The sequence below is a fragment of the Trachypithecus francoisi genome, unplaced genomic scaffold, assembly GCF_009764315.1.
Source record: "Trachypithecus francoisi isolate TF-2019V2 unplaced genomic scaffold, Tfra_2.0 Lachesis_group3, whole genome shotgun sequence".
Classification (NCBI taxonomy): domain Eukaryota; kingdom Metazoa; phylum Chordata; class Mammalia; order Primates; family Cercopithecidae; genus Trachypithecus; species Trachypithecus francoisi.
This window is the reverse complement of record NW_022681468.1, coordinates 102,551,049-102,574,542: the sequence shown is the minus strand read 5'-3', so window position 1 is coordinate 102,574,542 and position 23,494 is coordinate 102,551,049. Positions and strand designations below refer to the sequence as shown.

The window sequence follows — 23,494 nt, the reverse complement described above, 5'->3', positions numbered from 1 at the left end:
CTAGGTATGAAAGGGAGAATTATGATTCCATTTTACAGATGAGAAAATCAAGGCAAATAGCATTCACTGAGCCCAAGCCCACACAGTTACAAACTAGTGAAACCAGGATTCACACTTAAGTCTGATCTAACTTCAAAAACCACACACTTTCTAGCTCACCACAGTGGAGTCTCTTATAGTCGCTACACAGCTTTTTATGTTGAGTAGTCGAGCCTGAATTTACTTATTAGCCTCTGGTGCTTACTAGATGCTAGGCCTTGGATAAGTTAGTTGTATTGATAAGTCTGCATCTCCTTATCTGTGGAATGGAAAAAAAGAACAATCTCTACCTCATAGGGCTTTGGTAAGGATCCACTGAGTTAATGAAAATCAAAGAGCTCAGAAGGTTTTCTGGCATGCAGTAAGTGATCAATTAAGTTTTGTCAATTGTTATTATTATCTGTTTCTTCATGAATTATACTATAGAGTACATGTCATGATTTTGCTTTCAAGGATATCTGAGTACAGCTGAATAGGGGGTTCTAAATGAATGCTGTTTTTTTCTTTTTTTTTAAAAGTTTCAGTGTTCAGTATTTATATATGAAAGATTTCCCCTACTCTTCTCCATTGGCTGATAAATTCAGAGGAAGGAAAAGGCATCTCTTAGTAAGACTGTTCATGAACTTTTTTTTCAGCAGTGAAAAACCCTTTGTAAAAATACAGATAAAAGCAATGCTGCTTTGACCATCATGTGGGAAGGGGATAGACTCCTGGATCTCCATGCACCCCGCTTCCCTTTATAACCCCTACCAGCTCATTATTGTCATGGGGATATTTCTGGGGAACCCTGGATGTTGACATCACCACCAATCCACAATGCACACAACAGAACACGATGGACAGCGACTGACAAATATAATTAATTCTCACTGTCTGAAAAAGGCCTGTGTGTAGGAGTCCTTCTTCCCAATCTTCATGTGTCACCACCACTCAGCTCCCATTATACATTGTCATGGTTAATGCTTTGTTTAACTGGCAGGGTCTACAGTTTGGTACCAGAGAACTGGAGGAGATGGGAGCCATGTTCTGCTTGGGCCTCCTCATCCTGGAGCTCAAATCTGCCAGCTGCAGCCATCAGCTCCTGGCTCGAGCTGCAACTCTGCTGAGTGCTGAGGAGGAGGCTCTGGACCAGCACCTCCAGCGGTAAGATGCTCCCAAGGGCTCAGAGAAATTTGGACCTTGGTGGTTCCATTGTTGAATATCTCAGTAATGAAAGTTGAGTGGACCTAGGGGTCTTTACACAGACAAAATACGGGAGAACTGCCAAGTAAAGGTAGGTGCAGTTAGGCCCTATTGGATGACCAAAACCAGGGACATATCCTTTCCTACTGATGATAAAGAGGGTGCTGCCTGTTCATACACATATATGCAAATCTAAAACTATATGTATTTATACATATTTCTAGGTAACGTATTTTACTTATGATAAAGAAGATGTGGCTTGGTGACACACATGGATATCTACATACACTTATATTTGCCAGTTCTGTGTTTATATGTATACAGATAACGTTTTTGAGCCATTACTCAGAAAAAAACAATGGCAATCTCATTGGCAATATCTAGGCACTTGGAGACAAGAAATGTTTTACTCTCTTCCCATTCTCAAACACCATAGTTCCTTCTTGGAAGATGAAGGGAACCACTTGAAGATGATTAACGCATTGGCTCAGAGAACCAGACTCCCAGCCACAGCAGGGAAAGGCTGGATCTCTGAGAATCGTGGGGATTGTTAATGAGCCAAGGGAAGGAGAACCGTTATCCAAATGAGCCCTTTTGATGCTCTTTCCTGTTGAGAAATATTTTAGACTTGACCAAAACAAATTCAGGGGACAAGAGGGGGAAGAAATAATGGGCATGTGAGAGGAGAGAGGATGGAGGGGAGTCCAAGAAGCCAAAGGCAGCTAAGTCATTGCCCACACTTTGAGTGTCAGAATGGATGGGGAAATTGAGCTGTTGGGAAAGTGTTTCCTGGTAAATGAGGAGGCATCTGGTCATGTACTTCATGTCCAAAGGCAGAGAGAAAGCCATTCATCCTGGGACCATCTTATTTCTAGCTCACTTTCATGAATTTTCCTCCTGTTCCTGTTGAGTGGCTGTTGCAGTGTGACTTCTTACCGAATGGCCAGTGAAGCCTAGAAAGATGTAGCAGTATGCTTTAATACTGCTTTGGAAGGCTCTGGTTTTCTGAAACTTGATTATCTAAATGCAGTAATTAACTTGCTCACCACACTGGGCTATAGACCATAGACTACAGAAACTTAAATTTAAGTGCAGGGCTCTTTCCTCCATAGAGCTGCTGCTGCTGATTTCTTTTGACATCACAACCGCTTCCGCCTGCCCTGGCCCCTTCAACACCCCTCAGTGTCTGAAGGCTTCATGTGTTTGGCATCATTGTGGTGTTTTCAGACTCTCCCTCTGACAGCAAGCACTTCCACCTGCCAGCATATATATTTCAACTTGTCTTTTCATTTTTTCCTTTACTAAGCTATCTTGGGTGTAGGCATGCCTGGATTTTTTTTTCCTTCTTTTCCTTTTTCCCCCTTTCTCCTCTGCTGCTCATTGAGGGAAGATTGAGCAGAACTGTCATTGCTTGCTTTCATCAAATTGATTGTGCCCATCTGTTTGATCCAATGCAGTGAGGATTAGTTGCCTGCAAACTGGAACAAAAAGAAATCTATCAAAGAAATGCCTTTTCTAATTCAAGTCTAAAGAATTTGATGTCAGGCTTCAAATACAATGGCTGCTATATAGGTTATTATAAGGAGATAGTATTATTTGCCCCCACCTTTCCACACCATTTCACACAACTATTAGTTTTTCAATTGCACCCTGACCAAGGGGATTGAAGCTAGAGGTCCTCCCATGACCTCTGACCTTTCCTAGGCTGGTGCAGCTCCTTAAGGGCAGGATACCTGAACACAGGATGTGATTAATATGTCTACTTTGAATAGATTAGAATTAAGTTTGCCAGGCATGGAGTTTGGTGGAGATCAGCAGGAGGGAAACTACCTATTTCACCCAGACATTTGTATGGTAATATATTTTCCTATTCGTTACGAAGCAGTTGACCACACAGATTGTGATTCTTGCCAAAAGGACCTGAAAACTACATAGTTGTGAGGGAGATCACCCTGAGCATTTCTTGACCCCAAAAATATTCCAGCCAATAAGCTTATGGTCACAAAAAGATGACAGAGAGAACATTTATAAAATCTGCTGGTTTCAAACTGTCAACAGGTTTTTTGAGAACCATTTGATTAGTTTCTGAAGAATGAAGTTAAATCCTAAGATGTAATAATCAGCAGAGTGAATCCTAGAACTTTTGTTGGTATCAGGATTCTTATTGTAATACAAAGAGTATAACCAATGTTTGTCAACACAAATCTGTGTATGTTTTAAAGAGGAGACCTCTACCACCCTCCTCCCCTCCTGCCTCTTCCTTGGATATAACAGGGTTTCCAGCATCCTACAAGAAGATTTGTGTTGTTGTTGCACGGAAGCAATTATGAATAACAAGGTGGGTGTGGGGGCTCTTCTCCAAAGGTCTGCCCTAAAGAAATACAAGAATAGCTGGGTGTCATGGCTCATACCTGTAATTCCAGCACTTTGGGAGGCCTAGGCAGGCGATCACGAGGTCAGGAATTCAAGACCAGCCTGACCAACATGGTGAAACCCCGTCTTGAACCCAGGAGGTGGAGGTTGCAGTGAGCCAAGATCGTGCCACTGCACTCCAGCCTGGGTGACAGAGGGAGACTCTGTCTCAAAAAAAAAAAAAAAAAAATTGCAAGGATGTGGTACTGCATCCTCTCCTAGGCACACAGACAGCATTAACTCCTTGGGAGTGATCAGCCAGGAAGACAAAGTGTGGCTGCACACTGTGGACATCATGTTTTCTGACAATAGGTTTCATGCTTCATTTACCGTAAAAACAATTAGAGTGTAGTCAATATCCACAGAGAAACTCACCATTTTTCAAGAGCAGAAGAGCAGAGATAGCGGATGTTTGCCTAGTGACTGACGCTTAAAATGAAGTACATGCTGGGTCCCATCCCACTACTGGGTATATACCCAAAGGATTATAAATTACTCTACTACAAAGACACATGCACACGTATGTTTATTGCGGCACTATTCACAATAGCAAAGACTTGGAATCAACCCAAATGTCCATCTGTGACAGACTGGATTAAGAAAATGTGGCACATATACACCATGGAATACTATGCAGCCATAAAAAAGGATGAGTTTGCGTCCTTTGTAGGGACATGGATGCAGCTGGAAACCATCATTCTTAGCAAACTATCACAAGAACAGAAAACCAAACACCGCATGTTCTCACTCATAGGTGGGAACTGAACAATGAGATCACTTGGACTCGGGAAGGGGAACATCACACACTGGGGCCTATCAGGGGGAGGGGGGAGGAGGGAGGGATTGCATTGGGGAGTTATACATGATATAAACGTTATGCACATGTACCCTAGAACTTAAAGTATAATAAAAAAAATAAAAATAAATAAAAATAATAAAATAATAAAAAAAAGCAAAAAAAAAAAAAAAAATGAAGTACATGCATGCTTTGTTGTGGGTTTCCTTTTGCAGTCCCCTTCTTCCCAGTTGCTCATTTCAGAAATGTCTGCATACTCATGAAAGCATCTTTTGATCTTTCCTTTCCTTTTGCTTTCTCCTTCCTCTCAATCTTATCCCTGGAAATAATTGTGTGTGCACTGCAGGAATGCTAAGCTGCTTCTTCAGGAGGAGCCGTTTATCCATTGTGACAGGTCTTTTGCAAAGTCATTTAAGTTTTGCCGAGTCAGCCACTGTTCATCTGGATTTGTATCCCTCCACTGCCTCTTGCTCTTCTCAGCCGAGCCCCCACCCTCCATTTGTCCCTCCACTAATAACAAGAGAAAGCTAAAGCTCAGAGCTTCAGAGCTGTGCCTCAGCAATGGCTCAATATCTCTCATGTTCTCCGAAATTATAGTCCTGTTGCTTTAGCCTGGGCTCACCTTAGTATCTGCATAAACACACTAAAAGAATAAAAATTCTACATAGATCTTAGAAAAAAATGTTTAATAATTAAAAAGGTGCTTGATTTTCATTTGTAAAAGTACAATTTTGTTCTTTAGAATGAGAAAATGAAATTAGGAAGGCAGACAAAAGCGCCCCATCCCTGTCTCATCATACTGATAACTACTGTCAACATTTTGGTGAAGTATCTTAAATTATTTTTCTCATTTTTTTTTTTTTTTTTTTTTTTTTGAGGAGGAGTCTCGCTCTGTCGCCCGGACTGGAGTGCAGTGGCCGGATCTCAGCTCACTGCAAGCTCCGCCTCCTGGGTTTACGCCATTCTCCTGCCTCAGCCTCCCTAGTAGCTGGGACTACAGGCGCCTGCCACCTCGCCCGGCTAGTTTTTGTATTTTTAGTAGAGACGGGGTTTCACCGTGTTAGCCAGGATGGTCTCGATCTCCTGACCTCGTGATCCGCCCGTCTCGGCCTCCCAAAGTGCTGGGATTACAGGCTTGAGCCACCGCGCCCGGCCTTTTCTCATTTTTAACTTAATCAACTTATTGTTTTAAATTGACAGATAAAATTGTATGTGTTTATTGTGTACCATATGATGCCTTGCAGCACATATACATTGTAGAATGGCTAATTCTAGTAATTAACCTATGTATCACCCCACAAAATTATCATTTTTGTGGTGGGAACATTTAACATCCACTCTTCTGTCATTTCTCAAGAATATAATATATTGTCATTAACTACATTCATCATGCGGACAATAAATTATTTGAACTTATTCCTAGGTTATATTTTTTACCTATGGATAAATAGACATACAGTACTCTCAAAAAACAATGTACTATAGTTCTTCTTTTTACAGCTTTATAAACACTGGTTGTTTCTATATTAAAACCTTTGCCATTTTTAGGAGAAAATGGGGTGCTGTTTTAATTCAGAATTTGCTATTTTCTGATGCAGATAAAAATCCTCCTATATCATGAATATTCTTTTTTATAAATTTCCTAATCATGTCTTTGTGCATTATTCTGTTAACCATTCCTTTTTTTAAAGAAGTTATATTTACATTTAATTTTAATTTCTGTGTTAAAGGTACTCAACTTCTGTTTGTCTTGCATGCTGCAAATATTTTCCCCAAATTGTCATTTACCTTTCACATTTTTTATGTGGTTTATTGACATTGAATGTTTTTGCTTTCAAGTAATTATGTTTATCAATTCTTTTCTTTGCTTCTCTTGCCTTGGATAAACCTATCTACCTCAGTTTAATAACAGATAAATTCACACCCACTGTTTATCTGTTATTGAACCGAGGTAGGCAGATAGTTTTATAGTGAGTATATTTATATATTATAATTTCTTTTACATTTTTACTATTGAATCATTTTGTATTTTTAAATAATCCACCTTTTATTACTGATGAGTAATGCCAGTTTATTACATAGTATATACACATGCATGTACCTGGATATATTTTTTGGATTTATATTCTGTTCCATTAGTCTGTCTGCCAAGAGCACATAGTTTTTAATACTGTAGCTTTGTAATCTAAATGTATGATGTTGCAAACACCACCTCATTAGTATTTGTTTAAAAATGTGTTTTGCTACATTCCCTTCTTTATTTTCACCGATGCACTCTATAATGAGTTGTTAGTTGCCACTAGGATTTTAACTCAGGTAATATTAAAATTATAGCTATTTTTGGTTTATTGACTGCTTGTCTATGTTACTTTTGTAAAATCTGATATTTTTATTCACTTATTCAGATCTGCTTTGATGTTCATCAGTAAAGTATTGTAGGGATTCTTTTTGTATCCTTTTTATGTAGTTCCTGAATATATCATCAAAAACTTTTCATTTCAATATTTTAAAAAGTTTTGTTAATCTAAAAAGTGTATTTTTCTAAGTGCTTGTTTTAGTTATATAGGAAATGTCTGGGTTATTTATATATTTATTTGCAACTTCAGTGAACTCTCTAGTTATACCTAAAAGTATTTCCATGGATTTTTCTGTTTGTCTGGATAGAAAACAGTATCATTTATAAATTTTGACCATCAGCTTTGCTTACTTCTTTTTCTTATCTTATGATCTTGGCTAGAATTTTGAGACCAGTGTTTAAGGCTGAGGATTTTATGAGCATCCTCACCATAAACGTAACTTCAAAATGAGAATGACTCTAAGCTTAAATGATTTAAGAATTAAGTGAAATGGCTCTTGGTTTGATATTAATATTTGATATCTTCATTATTACTATTTTTTTAGCTTATTAATTTAACAAAGTCCAGACTGGATGATTACTTTTATCAAAAACTTCTTTAGTAGCTAGAAAAATAACTATTTACTTGAATTAATAAAATCTTATAGATTTTCTAATATTCAGCTACTTTACATTTCTAAGGAAAATGTATTTGGCTGTGATGTGAAATATTGTTTTAATGTAGACAGTGATGTTACGTACAGTGCACTGAGGAGTTTTGTGCCTATATTTGTGAATGAGTGAAGTCTGTACTTGGTCTCTATTGTTCTATGACCTGGAACACTTTAAATGTCCTAGGATACATCTGCACCTTGAACATGTACATACTGCTTATAAAATCATCTGTGTTCTGTTTATTTGAAACAAAAATCTAATTTTTCCAATGTTAATATTCCCAAATAAGAATTACCTATGGCATTTAAATTGTCTTATAATCATGTTCAGATCATTTTAAAATTCAACTTTGTGTTTAATTACTTGCATTGCTCATCTCTACCCATTCTATGCAATCATGTCCTCATTCTTTTTTCTCAATGTTGATTCATCTTACATTTTTCAGAGAACACCTTAAAAATAGTTTTTCTTTTTTAAAATGTAAATCAATGGAGTTTTTTGCATATTAATACATACGTGAATATCTTTCTCTTCCCTTTGCCTAGGAATTCTACATTCCCTGCCTAGAGATTTTATGGGTAATACATTAAAACAGTGTAGACGTGTCCAAAGTTACTCTGGTATGTAATCTTATGGTAGCCAGCCTAATTTTTATTTCTTTGTATGTACCCTGTTTTTTCTTTTTCTTTTCTTTCTTTTTTTCTGGAGGAGGGGATGGGAGTATCTCTCTGTCCCCTGGACTGGAGTGCAGTGGGACAACCTCAGCTCACTGCAACCTCCACCTCCTGGGTACAAGGGATTCTCTTGCTTTAGCCTCTTGAGTAGCTGGGATTACAAGTGCCTGCCATCATGCCCGGCTAATTTTTATATTTTTAGTAGAGACGAGTTTTCACCATGTTGTCCAGGCTGGTTTTGAACTCCTGACCTCAAGTGATCCACCCACCTCAGCCTCTCAAAGTGCTGGGATTATAGGCGTGAGCCACTGCACCTGGCTGCACCCTGTCTTTTCGACCTTCATAGTTGTAGTAGTTTCTCTTTGTTCCCTAACACAAAGATTATTTTTCTACTACATCAAAAATATTTCCTTCTTTCCTCCCTTCTTTCTTTTTTCTTGTGTGTGTGGTTTAGTTCCTTTTAATTGATTTTGAATTATGAACATTCTATTCCCTTGAAACATGTCTCAATTTTAAAGGATCAGTGATGCCACCCCACGTCTTCATTATCTTCCTCTGAAGTGTTTGGTATCTGTTTTCTAACCTCTTATCTGTTCTCTCTTCTTCTTTAATCCTTTTCACCTCCTTGCCCCAATTCATCAAATTCTGGAAGTTTGTCTCAAGTTTGCCCTCACACATTCAATTTTCTGCAGCATGGACTCTCTACTCTTTGCTGATAACATATTTTAATTTTGGTGAATTTACAACTTACATTTGGGTTTCATTGCACCTATTCCTCATCTTTCATGAGTTTCCTTTTATTCATGTTTTCACTATTGCCAGTTCACTTTCCATTTGGATCAGTTATCTTTTCATTTATCGTCCCATAGATTCCTTTGTGAGAAACAACTTTCCGGATACCTTCATACAGGCTCCATAATGCTTGTTTCTGTGTCCTCTGGCTAGTCATTCCCCTGAAGTGCACCACTGCCAAGCTTCTGGAAAGGCATTGCCCTCCTTGTACTTTTGCAGGATGTTTTACCACCTCTGGGTTGTGCTTCTTACCTGTTCCTGCTCTTCCAACTTCTTTTCCTCATTTTTTTGTTTATTCATTTTGAATCATGAGAGCTCTGTCATGACTTACAATTATTCAATAATGAAGAGTTTATATGTTCTTTAAACCCTTTTATGGTCTAGCTGGATGTAGAGAGGTCCTCTTGTTTTAATAGAAAGTAACCTGATTTAGGTGGTGCTTTCTCTTCAGTAATTCATGGTATTTTGGCTTTTACCTGAAAGTACAAGGTTGGGGTGATTGTGTTGGAGAGGTTAAGGAAAGCAGGCATGGAGAAGTGAATGAAGATGGGAAGTGCCCTACTAATATCTATGGGCCAAAATGGGAAATTTGGGATTGGAGACAATGGTTCCCATAAAGATTCCATTAGAGTAAAGCAAAGGATGGAGTCTTAGTAGAATCTTTGATTTCAAGTTTACTTTCCATTTCCATCAATTCCAAATTAATGCTACATGACTATTCTGGTAATAACTCTCTTTAATTGTCTGCTGTCATCTTAATTCTATTCAAATTTTAAAAAATTAGCCCGTAGTAGGAAATATCTGAGAATATTCTTAGCTTCTTTCTGTAGTTGCAGGCAAATAAATGCTACATGTAGGGAAATGTTGGAATGGAACTCCACCTGGGAGTCATTATAGATTATGAGTATCACATCCTGCTTTAAAACATTAAATGGCTCCCTAACTGGTCAAGGCAAATGAACTGATTGGCCAGAAGAAGTGCTAATTTTAGGCTGGGAAAACAATAGCAAAAACAAAACAAACAAACAAACAGAAACCTTCTTTCATTAGCTGTTAAAGAAAAGCAAAATCAAATATATTTTGGTATGATTTTATGCTGATTCTTCTATAATAGATAAATTAAAATAGTGAAAACCCAGTGTTCATGTGTCTGTGAAGAAAGAGGTTTAATAATATCATGCAACTATTGGTAAATTGGTTTACTTTTCTCTGGAGAGCAATTTGGCAGTTTGTAAAAAGGCCCATAAAAATCTCTCATTTGATCCTATGTTTTCAGCTTACAGAATATTACTCAAGACAATAAACATAATAGAAAAGAATATTTAATATGTACATATTTATATAACTAGTACTTATTTCTCCACATAATTTTAAACAACTCAAATTCTTAGCAGTAAAAAAAAAGAACATTATTGATAATTTTCTGGACTACTATACTACTGTGTAAATAATAGGTGTGTCAATTTACACATAAGATAATAAAGCAAACATTTATTAGGGCCTTACCCTGAACCAGATGCTGTGCTAAGCATTTTATAAATATTATCTCACTTAATCCTATAAATAATCCCATCTGGTAGATGCTATCATTAACATTCCCTTTTACAAACAAGGAAATTAAGTTTTATAGAGGCTAAGAAGTTTGCCAAATGTCATGAATATATTTAAGAGACTGTGCTGGCATTTGAATCTACTTTTGACTGACTCCATGGCTCAAGTTCTTATCCTTTATTATATTTAGCCTTTCGAATAATAGATGAAAACCAAAGCAGAATAATTAATGGTGTACGCATGCTGATTATGAGTTCAGCAACATACAACACTGACAGGGGTGGGGGGGCATTAAATGTATAATCTAAACTTAATTTAGTTTTATTAATTTTTTTATCTTTACAGTTCCTTAAAGTATATGTTGGGTGCATGTATATCTGTGTGTGTTTCTTGGTAACTTTTAAAATTCAAAAGACTTGAGTTCATTTTGGACCATAAATATCCCTTGATTATTTTAATACTATTCAGGGAAGATTATTGTATACCATTATAGGTTGAATGCGTCGTAACCCATGGCGATTACAAAGGAGAAAAAGATTGCAGACACCAAGGAGTGAAAGTGCATTTTCTTCATATTGCCTTTGCTGCTTACAAAATGTTACCATCTAATAACAACCATGAAAGTTAACCTAAAAGAATTCCTATTTTACAAGTGACTCCATGGGAGCCCAGGGAATCTAAGTGACTTGCTAGGTGTAGTTAAGTGATTTACACATTGCCAGTCAACATGGGGGATCTCATTCGCCTTTGCCTCAGGCTCAACCAAATGAACTGCAGGTCTCTTGCCTATGAAACTATAAATACCTGAAAATAGAATAGGCTACCAGTCCCTGGAAAAGGATTTCAATCAAGAAACTCACTCTTACCATTCTCTGTAGCAACTGCAGCCCTTCCCAGCCCTTGTCTTTTGTTGTTAATTCTAAAAATTGAAGGCAAATAAAACTTTTGAAAATTCCCAAACAGGAGCGGTTGTTTTCATTTAAGAAGGCTTCAAATAGCCTGGCATGGGTGGTCTAAGTTAACTCAATAACTTTTCATTAATTTTTACAGCATTACCCCTTTCTCTTCTTTCTATCTAATTCTTATTTCTTTTTATTGACACCTGTGACACCTATGGTTCTTACCACAGAGCTAGTCCTTTAGTTCAAAGCTATTTACCTATGAGAGCTAATCTACCAGATGTGCTAGAGGAAAACAAAAGTGTAAATACAACAGTGAAGGCAAAGGAGAGAAGGAAGAGAGGGAAGGAGAGAGGGAGGGAGGCTAAAGAACAGGAGAAGAAATCAAGGTATTTGAACTAAGAGATCCTTATGGGGATAAAAAGCATCATAGAATGTTTACATTTTTGGTTTGAAAGATCCTGAACTTAGATTACTAATTTAGAAGAAAGATGGTGCCTTTTAAAGTTTCTGTGAACATTTCCACGTTTTACCTGATTTCTTTATCCTAGCCAATTGCCAAGTTGCCCTCTCTCAGAAAGGAAGGAAGTAAAGAACCATAGCTACATTCTACTGTACCCAAGATGAAATAGTCTATCATTGCTTTCGCTGTCCTGTAAATTTCCATGAATTTCTCACATTAGTACCTAGCATAGTTTTCTTTTTTTCTTTTTTCTCTTCTTTTATTTATTTATTTTTTAATTTTTAAGACAGAGTCTCACTATGTTGCCCAGGCTGGTCTCAAACTCCTGGGCACAAGCAGTCCTCCTGCCTTGGCCTCCCAAAGTGCTGGGATTACAGATGTTAGCCACCACACCTGACCCCTAGCATAGTTTAGATCACAGACATGTGGCTTAAATTCAAGGAATTTTAATTCTGATTCAAAGTATTTCTGGGATGACAAGCTGTGTTAATCTATGGAGGTGTCTTAACTTGTTTACTCTCAGATTTTTTGGCTTTAACATTAGGGAATCTCCTTTCAGATCTAATATCCTACATTTATTCTCAAAGGTACAGCCACCGACATCCTCACATTCTAACATCAGCAGTAGGGTTGCAATTCTGACTTCAAGATACAAAAGGCAAAGCAGTTGAATTATGCTAAGTGGCAAACAGCTTGTATTTGACTGAATAAAAATTAAATTTTATTTTTATGTTGACTGGATAGATGATAAAGAAACAGAAGTTTACTAGTGCATAGGTAACAGAAAGGAGTTGTAAACAAGTAATGAGAAAAAGAGAGATGGAAACAAAGAGATATGTTTAGAAGTGGACGTCAAGATATGTGGAAAATGATGTCAAACCAACATCCAACATCCAAAGTAGAATCTGATACCAGATGTCCCTTTACAAGGGACTTAAATGTTCTTACCAGGAATCCCAGTAGGTACTATTTTCTGTTTCTGGACATGGACACTTCAGGAGAAAGAAGTGATTACCTCTGCTTGGTCCTTTTAGTTTCTTTAGACAGGTGTGTCCAATTCAGACCTCAAGTATGTTCTAGTAAGCCAGAAAAAATATCTACTGTCTTCTGACAGCTCATCATAGACTTACTGACTCTATTTGTGGTGAGAGATGAGCCTATTGGAAAATGAAGATAACTTAGCATGAGCCAATATTGTTTCAGTACAATAGGAATGTAAACTAAATTAGAGTCAATATGTTTATGATGACTTGGCATTCATCATTTTATTATGTGGCTTTGAATCAGAAAATCTGACTAGCTCCCTATGCTTTCCCAGTGAGTAATAAAGTAAGTAGAAGGAAGAGACGATAATGATATAGAATACCATGTGCCTGGAAGTGTGATAAAGATTTGATAGGCATTATCTTAAAGCAAGTTTAGAAAGTCATTATTATTATTACTATTATGATTAATTATTGTTTTTTTTTAATTATACCTCCACTTCTAGGGTACATGTGCACAATGTCCAGGTTTGTTACATATGTATACTTGTGCTATATTGGTGTGCTGCACCCATCAACTCATCATTTACATCAGGTATAACTCCCAATGCCATCCCTCTCCCCTTCCCCTCCCCATAATAGGCCCCGGTGTGTGATGTTCCCCTTCCAGAGACCAAGTGATCTCATTGTTCAATTCCCACCTATGAGTGAGAACATGCGGTGTTTGGTTTTCTGTTCTTGTGATAGTTTGCTGAGAATGATGGTTTCCAGCTGCATCCGTGTCCCTACAAAGGGCATGAACTCATCCTTTTTTATGGCTGCATAGTATTCCATGGTGTATGTGTGCCACATTTCCTTAATCCAGTCTGTTACTGATGGACATTTGGGTTGATTCCAAGACCTTGCTGTTGTGAATAGTGCCACAATAAACATACGTGTGCATGGGTCTTTAGAGCAGCATAATTTATAATCCTTTGGGCATATATCCAGTAATGGGATGGCTGGGTCATACGGTATTTCTAGTTCTAGATCCATGAGGAATCGCCATACTGTTTCCCACAATGGTTGAACTGGTTTACAATCCCACCAACAGTGTAAAAGTGTTCTTATTTCTCCACATCCTCTCCAGCACCTGTTGTTTCCTGACTTTTTAATGATTGCCATTCTAACTGGTGTGAGATGGTATCTCATTGTGGTTTTGATTTGCATTTCTCTGATGGCCAGTGATGACGAGAATTTTTTCATATGCCTGTTGGCTGTATGCATGTCTTCTTTTAAGAAATGTCTATTCAAATCCTTTGCCCACTGTTTGATGGTGTTGTTTGTTTTTTTTCTCGTAAATTTGTTTGAGTTCTTTGTAGGTTCTGGATATTAGCCCTTTGTCAGATGAGTAGATTACAAAAATTTTCTTGCATTCTGTAGGTTGCCTGTTCACTCTGATGGTAGTTTCTTTTGCTGTGAGGAAGCTCTTTAGTTTCATTAGATCCCATTTGTCAGTTATGGCTTTTGTTGCTGTTGCTTTTGGTGTTTTAGACATGAAGTCCTTGCCCATGCCTATGTCCTGAATGCTATTACCTAGGTTCTCTTCTAGGGTTTTTATGGTATTAGGTCTAACATTTAAGTCTCTAATCCATCTTGAATTAATTTTCGTACAAGGAGTAAGGAAAGGATCCAATTTCAGCTTTCTACCTATGGCTAGCCAATTTTCCCAGCACCATTTATTAAATAGGGAATCCTTTCCCCATTTCTTGTTTTTGTCAGGTTTGTCAAAGATCAGATGGCTGTAGATGTGTGGTATTATTTCTGAGGGCTCTGTTCTGTTCCATTGGTCTATATCTCTATTTTGGTACCAATACCATGCTGTTTTGTTTACTGTAGCGTTGTAGTACAGTTTGAAGTCAGGTAGCGTGATGCCTCCAGCTTTGTTCCTTTGACTTAGGAGTGTCTTGCCAATGCGGAGTCTTTTTTGGTTCCATATGAACTTTAAAGCAGTTTTTTCCAATTCTGTGAAGAAAGTCATTGGTAGCTTAATGGGGATGGCGTTGAATCTATAAATTACCTTGGGCAGTATGGCCATTTTCACGATATTGATTCTTCCTATCCATGAGCATGGAATGTTCTTCCATTTGTTTGTGTCCTCTTTGATTTCACTGAGCAGTGGTTTGTAGTTCTCCTTGAAGAGGTCCTTTACATCCCTTGTAAGTTGGATTCCTAGGTATTTTATTCTCTTTGAAGCAATTGTGAATGGAAGTTCATTCATGATTTGGCTCTCTGTTTGTTTGTTACTGGTGTATAAGAATGCTTGTGATTTTTGCACATCGATTTCGTATCCTGAGACTTTGCTGAAGTTGCTTATCAGCTTAAGGAGCTTTTTGGCTGAGATGATGGGGTTTTCTAAATATACAATCATGTCATCTGCAAACAGGGACAATTTGACTTCTTCTTTTCCTAACTGAATACCCTTGATTTCTTTCTCTTGCCTGATTGCCCTAGCGAGAACTTCCAAAACTATGTTGACTAGGAGTGGTGAGAGAGGGCATCCCTGTCTTGTGCCAGTTTTCCAAGGGAATGCTTCCAGTTTTTGCCCATTCAGTATGATATTGGCTGTGGGTTTGTCATAAATAGCTCTTATTATTTTGAGATATGTTCCATCAATACCGAATTTATTGAGCGTTTTTAGCATGAAGGGCTGTTGAATTTTGTCAAAGGCCTTTTCTGCATCTGTTGAGTTAATCATGTGGGTTTTGTCTTTGGTTCTGTTTATATGCTGGATTACGTTTATTGATTTGCGAATGTTGAACCAGCCTTGCATCCCAGGGATGAAGCCCACTTGGTCATGGTGGATAAGCTTTTTGATGTGCTGCTGGATTTGGTTTGCCAGTATTTTATTGAGGATTTTTGCATCAATGTTCATCAGGGATATTTGTCTAAAATTCTCTTTTTTGGTTGTGTCTCTGCCAGGCTTTGGTATCATCATGATGTTGGCCTCATAAAATGAGTTTTGATTTTCTTAGTCCTGATTTCTAGTTTGATTGCACTGTGGTCTGAGAGACAGTTTGTTATAATTTCTGTTCTTGTACATTTGCTGAGGAGTGCTTTACTTCCAACTATGTGGTCAATTTTCGAATAAGTGCAATGTGGTGCTGAGAAGAATGTATATTCTGTTGATTTGGGGTGGAGAGTTCTATAGATGTCTATTAAGTCTGCTTGGTGCAGAGTTGAGTTAAATTCCTGGATATCCTTGTTAACTTTCTGTCTCATTGATCTGTCTAATGTTGACAGTGGGGTGTTGAAGTCTCCCATTATTATTGTATGGGAGTCTAAGTCTCTTTGTAAGTCTCTAAGGACTTGCTTTATGAATCTGGGTACTCTTGTATTGGGTGCATATATATTGAGGATAGTTAGCTCTTCCTGTTGAATTGATCCCTTTACCTTTATGTAATGTCCTTCTTTGTCTCTTTTGATCTTTGATGGTTTAAAGTCTGTTTTATCAGAGACTAGTATTGCAACCCCTGCTTTTTTTTTGTTCTCCATTTGCTTGGTAGATCTTCTTCTATTCCTTTATTTTGAGCCTATGTGTGTCTCTGCATGTGAGATGGGTCTCCTGAATACAGCAAACTGATGGGTCTTGACTCTTTATCCAATTTGCCAGTCTGTGTCTTTTAATTGGACCATTTAGTCCATTTACATTTAAGGTTAATATTGTTATTTGTGAACTTGAGCCTGTCATTGTGATATTAACTGGGTTTTTTTGCTCGTTAGTTGATGCAGTTTCTTCCTAGCCTCGATGGTCTTTACATTTTGGCATGTTTTTGCAATGGCTGGTACCAGTTGTTCCTTTCCATGTTTAGTGCTTCCTTCAGGATCTCTTGTAAGGCAGGCCTGGTGCTGACAAAATCTCTAAGCATCTGCTTGTCTGTAAAGGATTTTATTTCTCCTTCACTGATGAAACTTAGTTTGGCTGGATATGAAATTCTGGGTTGAAAATTCTTTTCTTTAAGGATGTTGAATATTGGCACCCACTCTCTTCTGGCTTGTAGAGTTTCTGCTGAGAGATCCGCTGTTAGTCTGATGGGCTTCCCTTTGTGGGTAACCCAACCTTTCTCTCTGGCTGCCCTTAACATTTCTTCCCCCATTTCAACTTTGGTGAATCTGACAATTATGTGTCTTCAAGTTGCCCTTCTCGAGTAATATCTTTGTGGCGTTCTTTGTATTTCCTGAATTTGAATATTGGCCTGCCTTATTAGGTTGGGGACGTTCTCCTGGATGATATCCTGAAGAGTGTTTTCCAATTTGCTTCCATTTTCTCCCTCACTTTCAGGCACACCAATCAGACGTAGATTTGGTCTTTTCACATAATCCCATATTTCTTGGAGGCTTTGTTCATTTCTTCTTCTTTTTTTTCTCTAGACCTCTCTTCTCACTTCATTTTATTCATTTGATCTTCAATCATTGATATTCTTTCTTCCAGATGATCGACTCGGTTACTGAAGCTTGTGAATTTGTCACATATTTCTCGTGTCATGGTTTTTATATCTGTCAGTTTGTTTATGTCCTTCTCTGCATTGATTATTCTAGTTATCCATTCTTCCATTCTGTTTCAAGATTTTTAGTTTCTTTGCGCTGGGTACATAGTTCCTCCTTTAGCTCTGAGAAGTTTGATCGACTGAAGCCTTCTTCTCTCAACTTGTCAAAGTCATTCTCCATCCAGCTTTGATCTGTTTCTGGAGATGAGCTGTGTTCCTTTGGTGGGGGAGATGCCCTCTGATTTTTTGAGTTTTTTGAATTTTCAGCTTTTCTGCCCTGCTTTTTCCCCATCTTTGTGGTTTTATCTGCCTTTGGTCTTTGATGCTGGTGACATACTGATGGGGTTTTGGTGTGGGTGTCCTTTCTGTTTGTTAGTTTTCCTTCTAACATTCAGGACCCTCAGCTGTAGGTCTGTTTGAGATTGTTTGAGGTCCACTCCAGACCCTGTTTGCCTGGGTATCATCAGCAGAGGCTGCAGAAGATAGAATATTGCTGAACAGCAAGTGCTGCTGTCTGATTCTTGCTCTGGAAGCTTCGTCTCAGGGGTGTAGCCCACCATGTGAGGTGTGAGGTGTTGGTCTGCACCTAGTGGGGGATGTCCCCCAGTTAGGCTACTCAGGGGTCAGGGACCCACTTGAGCAGGCAGACTGTCCATTCTCAGATCTCAACCTCCGTGCTGGGAGATCCACTGCTCTCTTCAAAGCTGTCAGACATGGTCATTAACATCTGCAGAGGTTTCTGCTGCTTTTTTTTTTTTTTTTGCTATGCCCTGTCCCCAGAGGTGGAGTCTACAGACACAGGCAGACATCCTGGAGCTGTGATGGGCTCCACCCAGTTCAAGCTTCCTGGAGGCTTTGTTTACCTACTTAAGTCTCAGCAATGGCGGGCACCCCTCCCCCAGCCTCACTGCTGTTTTGCAGTTAGATCTTAGACTGTTGTGCTAGCAATGAGGGAGGCTCTGTGGGCGTGGGTCCCTCCTGGCCAGGTGCAGGATATACTCACCTGGTGTGCCATTTGCTAAGACCCTTGGTAAAGCGCAGTATTTGGGTGGGAGTTACCCGATTTTCCAGGTGTTGTGTGTCTCAGTTTCTAAAGGGATTCCCTTCCCCCTTGGACTTCCCAGGTGAGGCCATGCCGCGCCCTGCTTCAGCTCTCACTGGTTGGGCTGCACTAGCTGACCAGCACCGATTGTCTGGCACTCCCCAGTGAGATGAACCCGGTACCTCAGTTGAAAATGCAGAAATCACCCATCTTCTATGTTGCTCACGCTGGGAGCTAGAGGCTGGAGCTGTTCCTGTTCAGCCATCTTGCTCCTCACTCCTAATTATTGTTTTATAAATAAATAAAAGGAGGTTTATGATGCTAAATGTTTGATAAAAGCCAAATCAGTATTATATGGCTGATCAGTGATTCAAATGCTGGTCACTGAATCAAAGTTTTTTCTCTTTTATTTCTGAAACATATTGCAAATTATTCTGAAAATATATTCATAAAACAGTTTCCAGGATGAAGTGGAAAAATTAGGCCATAAAATGTGATCTATATAAATCACTGTTCTTTATCAAAGAGCTGACTTCCTGTAAGTTCAGTACAAAGATCGTAATATACTCCGCTACAGGGAAACATACATGAAAATAAGTCCCAACATTCTAAACTTTTCACCCACTAGATGTTTTCAAGGTCAGGAAGCAAAACTAGTTGGACAGCCTTTGTTGTTATTCTTGATCTTCGTGTATTTAATTACTTGTGGACAGCCTAGAAAAAGTGAAAGCAACTTCTCCTCCCCACTCTCAGCAAAGGACATGCAATTATTTTTTAGGTCTACATAATATTGGCTATTGAATGTTTGCTTTTTAAAGGATTGATCTAGTTTTTCTAAAGAAGGCCTGGACAGTTTGAGTTGACTCCATCTCCTATCAATGAAGTGCTGAGGACCTACAAGTGATCTGCATTCCAGTCTTAGCTAGTTTTTAAACACTCAGGTGTTAGTATGTGAAGAAATAGACACCAGGGAATTTGGTATCCCCATCAGAAAAATAGGAGTTAATGGCACTATTGATAATAGTAACTGGTAACTGATGTTTATTGAATGCTTAGCATATTCTCAGCTTTTTTTTTTGAGATGGAGTCTTGCCCTGTCACTAGAGTGCAATGGCATGATCTCGGCTCACTGCAACCTCTGCCTCCCAGGTTCAAGTGATTCTCCTGCCTCAGCCTCCTAAGTAGCTGGGATTACAGGCGTGTGCTACCACGCCCAACTAATTTTTTGTATCTTTAGTAGAGACAAGGTTTCACCATGTTGGCCAGGCTGGTCTCTAACTCCTGACCTCGTGATCTGCCTGCCTCGGCCTCCTAAAGTGCTGGAATTACAGGCATGAGCCACCATGCCTGGCCTCTAAATTTTTGTTCATATGAATTTTTATCATCTCTCTCAACAAATAGTCATGAGATACATAATATAATTATACATATTCCTATTTGACAGAGATGAAACTGAGGCACAGAGAGTTTAAATAACTTGCCTAAGGCCACACGCTAGTAAGTGATGAAGCTGGGATTTGAACTCTGGCAGTTAGACTCTAAGACCAGAATGTTTAACCACTACTCCCATTTGAACAGTGGATGTGGTTTTGTAAAATCATTCATCTCTTGTTTCTAACTTATCCTTGGCACCAGTCAGGGTTCTGTCAGGAAAACAAGCTGCTATATGAATTCCAAATATGAATGGTATAAAAAGGGAATTAGAAGTTTATAATCCGTTGAAAAGGTTATATATGGAAACAAAGGCGAGAACTCTATGGCCAATTTATCTTCAGTAGAGAAGCTGGCCATTTTCAAGAGCACACCTAGAAGCTGCTGTGAGTCTCAAGAACTTCTAGGACACTCTTGTTAGGCACCTCTGTCTGCAAAGTTGGCTGGAGAACCTCTGAAGTAACTGCCCTCACCTGCTTCTGTAGCCAGCAGCCACGAAGAAGGTGTCTGGCTGAAGCTTGCCTGAAAGCTAATTAGATCCTCAAGTCTGTTGCCTGCCCATCCATCTGCCACAAACGCCCCCCAAGAACAATGGCCTTTCCTCTTCTGCTTCCACATCCAACAAATAGATTGACAGAATCTAACCTGAAACCTTGGAGAACCAGAGTGAAGTGATAGGATGATTATATGGCTGAGTACTATGTCATATTTTAATGTAGTCATGAGTGATTTCAAAAATCATGGCCTGTGAGTAGACAAATCTATAGCTTCAAAGCAGAAGTATGAGTGCCTTAAGAATAAAGCATAGGCTAAGTTAGTTACACAAGGTGTTATGGAGTAGATTAATGGGAGTTCTTAAATCTGCACGTTTTGGTTGACTTTCCAAAGTGTACATAATGATTACAATAATTTTAATTTATGTAATTCTTCACTATGTTCAGGTGTTTCTATTTATAGCCCCTCTATGAGTGTCCTCAGGTGTACACTGAAATATTGAGAGTGTGAGAGACCCATACACGCTAGCAGTCAGGTCTGTACAATTACCTCTCAGCATTTGGAAATCATGTCCCAGGCACAGTTCCCCTATATCCAATAAAATAGTTGTTACTAATTCCATCAGCTTAACAGAGATTTTGTCTTCCCCAAAACCCTAACTTTTGTTAGCAGTAGAAGCACTGACAGGGCCAGGAGTATGAAACGTCCTTAAAAAGCTGGAATTTATAAAACTAACCCCAGGAGAAACAACAAGCACATGTGGTTGTTTCATGTATGACTGCAGCTAAAGGGGAAGGCACACCACTTGGTGCTGCAGGGGATTGATGCTTAAGGAGGGAGGTCCTCTCTGACCCCTGGATGCTGCTTTCTTCACAACATAAAGAAAGATATTTAAACTGAGAAAGAGGAGGAGAAGGGAGAGGACAAGGGAGGAGAAACAAGGGGAGGAGGAGACTAGAAGAACCTTGCCAAGAAGGAACGGAGGTCAAGGTAGGAGAGGGAACTCTGAATGAATTCAGGGTTTTCAAATTGGCTGAATTAAAATGCAATTCTGGAATCATATGCAAATTCAGTTATCTAACTCTTGTCCAAGATCTTTGAGGCTTGTTTGCAAACTGAAGTTGAGCAAATGTTCTTTTACTGTCCAAAACTGACAAAGTGGTATAGTCTCCCAAATATACACAAGTGAGTGTGATGCACATGTCAGGAGGGCATGGGATGGATTATCAAGGGAGGTTTATTAAGTACTTAGAAAATGAATCAAACATTACTCAAACTACCAAATATCTCCCTATGAAGTGAAATGTTCAAACCAACCTGATTTTATTATAGCTTTAATGAGGCGGGCACAATTGATACATAATAAACTGCACATATTTGAAACACTAATTGGATGATTTTGGCATATAGATATCTGTATATCTATATATCTATCCATAAAACTATCACCACAATCACAGTCATTCCCATCATTCCACCAAATATCAAGTTCCTTTGTAATTCATTCATCACTCTACTCCAGTATCCCTAGACAACAACTGACTTGTTTTCTCTCCCTACATATTATCCTGCATTTTTAGAATTTTATGTCAATGGAATCATATGGTATGTACTCATTTTCCCTTTAGCTTTTTACGCTCAGCATAATAATTTTGAGAGTTACTCGTATTCTAATCTGATTTCATTTTATTTTTATATGGTTAATGGTCAATGGATCAAAGAAGGCAGAATTTGTTTACCTGGATGTCGACCAGATATTCTGTTTCTCTACCAGCCTGAGATGAGTCAGTTCTAACTTAAAAACTGTCACCAGTTGTTCCTCTGCCTGGCATGCATTTTCTACAGATGGTTGCATAGCTGGCTCCCCTTTGACATTCAAGTCTCAGCTTAAATGTCATAATCTCAGCTTAAATTTCACCATCTCAGCAAGACTTTTCATGACCACATTGCCTAAAGTAGCATTTCTAGCCACTCCTACTGTAAGGCCTCTGATTTAATATTATCTGCCTCCTCCAGGTAGAATGTATAATCCATGGGAGAGGAATGTTATCTGTCTTATTTAAAGCTGAATCCCTAGCACTTAGAATAATGCCTGGTGCATAGGAGGTAATCAATGAATATAATAAATGAACAAATCTTTGCCAAGCCTCTCATCCTGTATTTATGGGAAGATATGGAGACTTATGGGCTAAATAACAGTATAGTTCCATGCAATTGATGTTCATTGATGGAATATATTCAAGATATGCTGATTAATGAATATTTATTAACCTTGATGGGGATTTACACCCACACATTACCTCAAATCCTGTCCTATTAAACAACTTTTATGTATTAAGAAAACACTTAGCTGTAACTATAGAAACAATTGTCCCTTCCTGTATAATGTGATGCTATAACACATTAGGATAATGTAATTGATATTTAAAAAAATCTTTATAGATTGAAATGATGGACAATACTAAAAAGATAAAAGTGGATAAGGATAAATTCTGCTCAAAGTGTTCCCAGCCAAGAGCACGCCACCCATACACAGTTCTCTATGTGGGAATTGTAATTGGCAGTGAGCTCGAGGCTCAGTGTGCTAAACCTGCAAAAGTTCTCATTGTAACTAGCGACTTTGGTAGAAACATAATGTCTAGAATTAGATAGGGAATGGTTTCTGTTTTGCTGTGGTCAACACAAAACCTAGAATATTATAGTTAATTTCTGAGCTACAGAAATGGAAATGGGTTCAGTGGATTGAATGCATAATGGTAAGTAAAGAGTGATACCTATAAGGAATGCTATAAGAAATAGGTAGTGTTCATTTTGTTAGCTGTCTTCAAATAGCTCTGTAATGAAATTAAACAGTCTTGCTTATAGCAAGGAACTAAGACTTATCAGTCTCTGATACAACAGAGACCTGTCTGATGATCATAGGTGCCCCAAGATAGAATAAACTCTTACTGACTTCAGGACCGTACAGTGTTTGGAAAGGCTTTGTAGGACAAACTTAAAAGTATGAATTTATACTTGGAATTGACAGCATATGGAATTTGTACCAACTCTGAAATATAAATGAAAACATATCATTTTAATAAAGAAATCCATTCGTTTTTATTCATTTGGGGTGAGATTTAGTCCATTCATCTTTTTAAACAGGCAAAAATGCTGAATTCTTCCCTAAATTCCTTATTAATATGAGTAATCTACTGCA

General features: G+C 38.4%; 1 protein-coding gene across 1 annotated transcript in view; it reads left to right on the top strand.

The window, feature by feature from the left end:
- LOC117070259 (cytosolic carboxypeptidase 4-like) overlaps positions 1–23,494 on the top strand; it is a 403,714-nt gene that overhangs the window by 162,076 nt on the left and 218,144 nt on the right. The window contains exon 4 of the mRNA XM_033189113.1: positions 1,019–1,182. Within this exon, the coding sequence (XP_033045004.1) occupies positions 1,019–1,182 (164 nt within the window). The remainder of the gene's footprint in view (positions 1–1,018; positions 1,183–23,494) is intronic.